The 9,175-nt window shown below is 35.6% G+C and overlaps 1 protein-coding gene across 1 annotated transcript in view; it reads right to left on the reverse strand.

Moving 5' to 3' along the window:
- bmal1a (basic helix-loop-helix ARNT like 1a) overlaps positions 1-8,746 on the reverse strand; it is an 11,673-nt gene extending 2,927 nt beyond the window's left edge. The window contains exons 1-14 of the mRNA XM_016456724.1: positions 8,618-8,746; positions 4,579-4,641; positions 4,325-4,472; positions 3,943-3,963; positions 3,783-3,821; positions 3,640-3,672; positions 3,387-3,544; positions 3,205-3,284; positions 3,018-3,110; positions 2,815-2,932; positions 2,583-2,732; positions 1,752-1,998; positions 757-863; positions 489-639 (exon numbers count right to left, since the gene is read on the reverse strand). Coding sequence (XP_016312210.1) covers positions 489-639; positions 757-863; positions 1,752-1,998; positions 2,583-2,732; positions 2,815-2,932; positions 3,018-3,110; positions 3,205-3,284; positions 3,387-3,544; positions 3,640-3,672; positions 3,783-3,821; positions 3,943-3,963; positions 4,325-4,464 — 1,337 coding nt within the window. The 5' untranslated portion in view covers positions 4,465-4,472; positions 4,579-4,641; positions 8,618-8,746. The remainder of the gene's footprint in view (positions 1-488; positions 640-756; positions 864-1,751; positions 1,999-2,582; positions 2,733-2,814; positions 2,933-3,017; positions 3,111-3,204; positions 3,285-3,386; positions 3,545-3,639; positions 3,673-3,782; positions 3,822-3,942; positions 3,964-4,324; positions 4,473-4,578; positions 4,642-8,617) is intronic.
- Positions 8,747-9,175: the final 429 nt, after the last annotated feature.

Here is a 9,175-nt window from a genome sequence, read left to right on the forward strand (position 1 = left end):
AAAATGTATAATTTTGACCCATACAATGTATTGTTAGCTATTGCTACAAATATACCCCAGCGACTGGTTTTGTGCTCCAGGGTCACAATATAATATATATATATATATATATATAAAATTTAATGTTGTAATTTGTTTCATTTTATATTATATTTATATAATTTAATTGATTAAATTATACATGTAATACAAACTAAATCAATGTTATTTTTTTTTAATAATATTTTTCAACATTATGTCATCGGAAATGCGGAACTTTTAAGGTAAATGATGTTACTTCATTTTTAGAATCACATGCACTAATTATGTGTGTACAATAACATCAGTTTTGAGTTTTGAAGTAGTGTATGAAAGGCAAATTTATTAGATCATGAATTCAACCGGGCCTGTGATAATTTCCTCTGCATGATTCAAGAAAGAGGGTTGATTTAATCCTTTCGGTTGAGCACCTTCTTATTTACACAAACATAATGTGACGTGACACTTACGAAACCACAGTGTTTGTAGAGACGATATATTCCACCTCTTTGGTCCAGGGGTTCATGAAGCTGAACCAGCGGCTCCTCAGAGTGATGAAAGAGCCGTCTTTTATCTTGAATTTGTAACAGTTTGTATTAATCTTTTCTCTCATCTGTAGCACTGAAGTAAAAAAGCAAATGAGCATTTATTACAAATGCCATTATAACAGTTAAGTACTTTTTAAACATTCATTTCCAAACAGTACGAATAAGGTGATTGAGCCAATAAAACAGAAACCTTGTCTGTGGCACTCAGCGAGGTGACCGATGTCATCCTGATGAAAATACTCATAAAATGAAGTTCCTAGAAGCTCCTGAGGCAAGTACGCCAAGATGGCTGTCGCCCTAAATGGAAACAATGAATTGCGGTGATAAACTAGTGGATTAAATGAGATGCTAATTCACTGACATGAACTGAAATCAATACTTGTAGACCCTTGAGGTTTCTGACAATTCAAATCTCACTTTAGCGAGTTATCAAATCTGCTCACCGCACACATTATTAGTGGTCTTTTGAACCTTAGAATTACATAGAAAATTTTAGCTGGTGCCCTATAGAAGATTCTCACAAATGGATGATTCTTGTAGATGAAGCACCTTCTCACCTCTGGTCGACGAAAACAAACTTGCCATCGATGGCGTGGCGGGAGACGTATTCTGTGGGTTTGACGCGGATGTCGCCGTTCATGGGCTGGGGGATGATATGTGGGTGTAGGCGGCCGATGGCCACTAGACAGCTGAGGTTGCAGCCCTCATTATCGGGTTCGTTATCCTCGTCTAAACCCATCTTGGTGGGCGGCCAGCTTTTCAGGTAGCCAGTGCTATGGATGGTACAGAAACTCTTGCGGTCTGCTGTAGAGAGAGGGAAGATTTATCCATCAGCCTCGGAAGCAAAAAGCCATTAGAGATCACAAAAAAATGGGAAAAACAGCAAACAGCAGATATATTTTATTAATAAACATATTCTGATAATATATTCCATATATCGACTAATTAATATATAATCCTAATTAATTAAAAAAATATATATTATGTTTAAATTAATAATTTTAATAATTTAATAATTCAATCATTTAGAATGTAATAATTCTAATATATACTATTTAAAAAATTTTATGTTTTTAACATTTAAAATATATGCATTTTTCCAAATATTATTTCTCTCTCTCTCATATACACACTATAGAAGATTCTCACAAATGGATGATTCTTGTAGATGAAGCACCTTCTCACCTCTGGTCGACGAAAACAAACTTGCCATCGATGGCGTGGCGGGAGACGTATTCTGTGGGTTTGACGCGGATGTCGCCGTTCATGGGCTGGGGGATGATATGTGGGTGTAGGCGGCCGATGGCCACTAGACAGCTGAGGTTGCAGCCCTCATTATCGGGTTCGTTATCCTCGTCTAAACCCATCTTGGTGGGCGGCCAGCTTTTCAGGTAGCCAGTGCTATGGATGGTACAGAAACTCTTGCGGTCTGCTGTAGAGAGAGGGAAGATTTATCCATCAGCCTCGGAAGCAAAAAGCCATTAGAGATCACAAAAAAATGGGAAAAACAGCAAATAGCAGATATATTTTATTAATAAACATATTCTGATAATATATTCCATATATTCCATAATTCATATATAATCCTAATTAATTAAAAAAATATATATTATGTTTAAATTAATAATTTTAATAATTTAATAATTCAATCATTTAGAATGTAATAATTCTAATATATACTATTTAAAAAATTTTATGTTTTTAAAGGTTCTGTTGACATGAATTTTTCACCAGATGTCGGTAACAATCCAAGTAATCCATACATACAAAGACAATACAAATAAGTTCAGAAATTAATTTCTGTGTAATAAAATGGGATGTTATTTTTGTTATTGTTATGCAATAACTTTGCTATGCATGTTATTTAGATTATAGAAATTACACTTTAAATCACAAATATGACCATTTTTGTTATTTTCAAATTATAGATTTTAAATATCTATTTTTTTTTTCTGTTTATTGCTCTGTTTTCAGAGTCTTTTATCCCATGCAAACTACCTGCAAAGTGAGTGATACCTTTCTTTTTAGAGCAAGTTGAGGGGAAGTCCTTGTCCTCCATCTTGACAGATGGACGGTTGCATTTCATTCTACAGAAGAAAGATCGTCGGGCCCCTGAACACAGTCTGGAGGGGCCGGGAGTGATGTCAGTCTTCACTGGTAGACCAGCTTCAGAGAGAACGGAACATCAGTTCAAGTGCCTTTGGCTTAAATGGGAGTAAAATGTAACATTTATTAAAACAATCTTTACTTTTGGCATCGATGAGTCGTTCCCGTGGAGCCGTGTCTGACGATGACAGCTGCTCTTTCACTTTGGCAATGTCTTTTGGATGCAGGTAGTCAAACAAACTCTGGCCAATCAGATCATTCTGATGGTTCAAAACAAAACAATTTGCATTAACGTCAAAAACTTTACTGTATCAGAGCATGGAGATCACTGTCAAGAAAGTATACCTGAGTGTAATTGAGAATTTTATAAACAGACTCCGAGACGAACAGAATCTTTCCACGATCGCAACCGACTACAAAGAGGAAGCCATCAGCAGCCTGCGAGAGAGAGGGAAGGAGAGTTTTTAAACAGATCCTAAACGTTTTCCACAAGATCAATTCTCAAAAGCCTTGGGGTTGATATTTTAAACACCCTTAAAATCAAGTGCTTTAATTCATCATCCGACAAGAATGCTGGTTTATAGTTTGCTTCTGTGTATGGGTTGGTGGCCCCTACAAGTAAAAGAGAGAAAGAGAAAAGCCAAGCATAATTAAATGTGGAAAATGAGTTCAATCAAATGCATTTTGGCCTGTGCTGTGGTAGAAAGCTCTCACCTCGTAATGTCTTCATGTGTTGGACGGCCATGCGCAGTACAGTGAGTTTGTCCAACTTGCGAGACATGGCATTGCAAGTGGGGACTAAGGAAGCCAACTCGTCTATAAAACTGTTCATTTTATCCCTGCGTCTCTTCTCGATCTGACTGTGAGCCTCCCTAAAAATAAAATAACCAGTTGAAAACATGCAAGCAACACACCTCTTTTTCATATAACATTAATTAAGCAGAGAAAAGTTTCATCTTCACCTTACCTGGCATTTTTGATCCGGCCCTGATGGTCATCCCTGAATTTAGGAGAAAATATTTATTATCGATTTATCATTCATTTATTGGTCTCTTTAGGTTTTAAAACTGTGTATTTAAATATAACAGCATAGAATTCAAATTCCTTTACCTTCCCATTGTCTTATCTTTATCTGTGTCCATACTATCACTGTGAAAAACCACAGCAGTCAATAAAACAACCTTTTACAACATTTTTCTAATAAAATTATTTTTAAATTCTTATTAGTATGGAAAATTTGTGAAAAATATTAGGAAACATTTCTACTCACTCAAACGAAAAGCCATCAATCCTGTAAAACAGAATATTAAATATATACATTATAAAAACATATCTCAAAACAAATTCCATATTTTAAATTAATAATTAAAAACACGCATAAATAATTAATATAAATAATAATTATTATTTAAATTATGAATAATTGCAGAATTAAAAAACTTTTTATCTGACGACATTAAAATTGTTATTATATTACAATTCATAAATTGGTCATTTTTTAAGACTGCCTAATTTCCAAGTAATCAAAAAACATCTCCATCACGGTTTCCCGTAACTATTTTATGTGAAACTACTTAGATTCATGAAATGCACAACTGCTCAAACAATAAGCCATAAATACTATTATACTATACTATCAAGAGTTCACGCACTGGTACTCGGTGGTGCTGCCCTTCCTCTTGCGGTTGTAGTCCACGCCCGTGGTGCCAATGGAACTGCTGATGAGATCTGCAGAACTCTGGGAAATTAACTCATTCATTGTGGAGGAGATGTCCATTCTTTGGTCTGCCATTAGATCATCTTAACACGGGCAAAAAAACAAAAAGAAATTCAAGAACAGTTCTTTAAAATGACTACAATACGCTGTATTATATCAATGTGTGTATAGAGAATAAAACATGCTCACCACACAGATTCAACAGTCAAGCAGCTGTTCAATTGATGATGTCCTTCCACCTGTGGCAAGATCCTGTGGACAAAAATAAAACGGCATTTATAACAAACAAATAGGTTTCCACTGACAACAAACTCTACATTTCAGTTTCACATAGACATTGCAGTTGAGTTTATGAGAAGTTAAAGTTAAGACTAGTCAATATTCATTAATAGAAAAAAAGCCGACTGTCTGTGAACCATTTTTAACCAAATGGACCAACCCTTTTTTTGGACCCCATTAGTTTTCATGTACAATACATACTAGGGCTGCACGATTAATCGCATGCGATATTTAACGCGCATCTTGTCAGTAAAGACGGTTCTGTAATATACACATTTTTTATTTCTATAGCATTTCTAAAACAACTTCCATTGATCAAAGTGCTTTCCAACAACAGAACCTAAATTTTACAGGCAACCAGAAAAGGGAGACCAAAACTGGGGTGATAGTTCTTCTTCTTTGTACGAGTCAGAAGCTTGGCCACTGCAAGACGAGATAACTGTCCCTGAGAAATGCCTATATATAAAGAATTACAGTAATCAATGCGTGATGATACAAATGCATGAATGACAGTTTCCAGGTCTTTAAAGAAGAGAATTGGTTTCAATTCAGAAATAATTCTGAGTTGGGAGAGCCCAACCTTGACAACACTAATGACCTGCGTATCTAGAGCCAAAGCCGAATCCGTGACAACACCCAAATTCTTAGGATGATCTTAAAACAGCCTACTTATAATTTCCTTAGTGGCAGATGGGGGTCCAAAGTCAACACACACAGTCTTTTTGGTATTAAGATGAAGAAAATCACTCGCAAACCTGGCTTTAGCCTCACCTAAGCAATGTACATGTGCATCAAAGGATGGCGATTAATTGGAGGATGGATCAGTTGGGATATATAGCTAGGTATCATAAGCATGCAGATTATGCAAAATATTGTGTTTATGAAAAATGTAGCCCAATGGGCAAATATACAATGAAAATAAAACAGGCCCAAGAATAGAACCCTGCGGCACACCTCGGTTTAATTTAATCAATGCAGAACACAAATGACCAATACAAACTGAAGATCTATCCTTTAAATATCCAGTCAACTGCCAATAAAGTATTGTTAAGGAGGCCAGATTATGTAATATGAAGGGTCCTACACCTGACTGGAACACATCTGTTAGAGCATTCACAACTAAATATGGAACAAGTTGTGATAAAATGACCTTCTTGAAAACATTTGATAAAAAGGTAATTTTAGTATAGGTCATTAATTACTTACAACTGTACAATCTAAATTAGGTTTTTAATAAGTGGTTAAAACAAGTAGAAACATTTCCATCGACTAAACAGCTATTAAAAGAAGTTTAAATAGTAGTACATAAAAGATCAAACAAATTTAACAGCAGCCAAGGAGGTATTGAGAAAAAAAAAAAAACAGATATTCTACAGAATACAGAAAGTCATGCAGGTTTAGACTGAAGTAAGTGATGACAGTATTTTCTTTTTTGGGTGAACTATTCCTTTAAGTTAATAGGTAACTTGAGCTTCCTTATTATCTACAAACAAAATGACAAAGAAAAAAAATCTCTCTCATACTCCCACAAACACTCATATACGCACAGAAATGGTGAGCTTCATCAATGACCTGCTCTGGTTGCCAGGAAACCCTTGGAAAGCTCGCAATCTAGGCCACATTTAGATTACAGAAATGCAACTGGCAGAAAGAAAGGGCCGGAAGACCCATTTTCTCTCACCGTAAATGAAACAGGAGTCCCCTGTGTTCAAATGGGATTTTCTGCCGAAATAAAAAGTGCATTTGCAGACCCGGCCATTTAAATGCCTACACTGGAGCAACAGTGCAGTTAAGTGTGATGCATACATTATTTTTCAAATTCACATAGTTAAACAAAAGTATTCAACTCTGTGGTTTTATTCTCATAGCTCGTGCACCGCCATCACCCATCTCCAAGTGATCTATTCTTGAGTACGTGGGCTTGCCTTAACAGACTGCCAAAGATAAAGAAAAAAAGAGGCGACAAGCAAAAAAGATAAGTAGGTCATCTCAATTTATTCTAAGTCAAGTCGATTTCAGTATGTTCAGTGAAAGCCAAACATGCAAATCAAACCTCCCTTCATGGCAACATGATAATAATGTCACATTTAAAGACCTACCTGTATTACTCATCCTAATTACGAGCCACAATTCAAGTTGTTACAGACCAATTCAGGAGAAACATGACGTGTGGCAGAACGAAAGAAAGTCCAGACGTGGTTTAAGGAAAAACAACTAATTCTGGAAATGAGTGCTGATGAACGCCCTAATGTTGAGTGTTTGATGCTGTACTTTAGGAATGCAGTTACTTCAACTGAACACCGCACACCCCTCTTACAATATGGAAGCAGCACTTACACATAACTTGTTGGACTTGTCATGACTAAAAGCAAACTGTCTTTTAAGGTAGGGTATAGTATTTTTCACAAATGTAAAGCTGGAGCAAGTTGTCACATGCATATTAAATGTTTTATAATTATTAAGTAATATTTGGTGTTCAATGTTCATTAATATGTAACATTAACATTTTTAAATATTAGTATTATAAATATTTAACATGTATTAATATTGTATTAACAATTAATTTTAATATGAAAAATATAAAATAATACATTTAATAATAATGATTCAAAATAAAATAATAAGAGAGATAATTAAAAAATACAGAAATAAAAAAATAAATTGTAAAGTTATTTACTTATTTAAAAATAATTAATTTAATTATAAATATTAATATTTAAAATTAATTTATATTTATCACACTGTAATAATAATGAAGTGTGCCAAAATAAGCCACACTACTGTGGCACCTTGACACAAGTGGGCAAAATATGTTAAATGAATTGTATCTTTTTACATGGTAGAAATGTTCAAATGTTTTTGTAGTCAAAGAGTTTAATATTTGTGCCTTACAGATACAGATTTTATCTTTTAAATATAAATCAGTGTTAAGAAATAAAGTAAAAATGTGACAACTAACCCTGTTTTGCAATAAAAGTACTTCCAGTTTTGGCTTTTTTCCAAATTATATTGTCATTATAAAATAAGTGAGAAGTTGAGCTGAAAATTAACACGAATTTCAGCATAATATCCAGCAAGCTCTGAGAATGATGCAAAGAACACTGTGTGCTTCAGTGTAAGCAAGAACATCTGACCTTTTGCAAAAATTAGTTCTGGGCAGTGTCACAAATTTGCTTGCATTTGTATCGTTGCCTGGTAATAGAGTATCATCTCATATATTCCATGTTTAACGTGTCAGATTTTTACATGGATTTTTGGACTTCATTGTATGCATAATATACTCAGCTGTCTCTGGCTAGTACTCAGACGCAATCTGGTTAAAAAAGGCTCACTTGAACGGTGACTAACCTCACGCCCTTTATCTGTTCTCTGAAGCTGGTATCTTTATAATGGCAACAAAACGGACATGGATAAACCGCAATCCAAAGCATAACGACGCTACTGTAGCCCTGACTCAAACCATAGTGAGCTGCCTACCTAGAAAGCATCACTTGTCTGTCAGCACAAGCATGCTGTCTAGATAGACAGCTCATAAGGCTTTGAGGCACAGCCCCAATTTCTAAGGCGAACACAGCAGATATAATGTAAATGAAAGTAACGTTACCTTTTGAAGTGACCAACCCACACAGGAGGCTCAAGCACACTTGCACTCCCTCTATTCAACCATCTTAAAGGGGACGCAGACCATTAACCTCACATCGATTATGGGTGTGGGTTTGTGGCTACGCTCTGCTATGATTTATGACATTCTAACTAAATCACTGACACCATTACTGTTTTTGTTGTGGTGGCAGCTGCATCGGTTCTAAGGTATTCAACCCGAGAAATGTCATGGACGCCCCTCCTACTGAAATTAACATGCGAGCGGACAAAAACACGCACATAATACATCGATAAGCAGAACGCGATATTTAGACCTGATGGTCAAACGTTAAATCGTCACACTTACCGGAGGAATAGCTCAACATCACAGTTTGCTCGGTTATTTGGCGTTCGATCCGTGAGGAACTATGACATAAACGGAATCAGTCTCTGACCTACTTTTCTTTCCTTCATGTGACTGTCGAACCACTAACCTATATTTTCCACCAATAGGATCTTTGGATAAAAAGGTGCACTTGTTGTGGCCAATCAGAATGGCGCTTACATTTCACGGCGGAATGATTGACACACGGAGTAGCCAATCAAGGGTTTCATGCGATTCGCTGATGATCCCAGTAAGGGGTGGTTCTCAATCGCATGTTGCTGCATTGTGTCTAATGTACTTTGCTCCTTTGAGAAATGGATGAGAATGTTGAAAATCATTAGCTTAACCTCTAGAGCTTTTAATTTCTCTGAGAGAGATGCCGAGTTTTAAGGAATTACGTTAACAATTGTGTTTATAACCTATCCTGATAAAAACAAAGAAGGGACAGTGGTAGTGGAGACAATATCCAACTGGAAAAATAAACAGTTAAAACTACAAGAGGAGAGGAATTGCAGAAGATTGTTTTCATATATATATATA

Source organism: Sinocyclocheilus anshuiensis, unplaced genomic scaffold, assembly GCF_001515605.1.
Source record: "Sinocyclocheilus anshuiensis isolate Anshui unplaced genomic scaffold, SAMN03320099.WGS_v1.1 scaffold840, whole genome shotgun sequence".
In the NCBI taxonomy this organism is placed as follows: Eukaryota; Metazoa; Chordata; class Actinopteri; order Cypriniformes; family Cyprinidae; genus Sinocyclocheilus; species Sinocyclocheilus anshuiensis.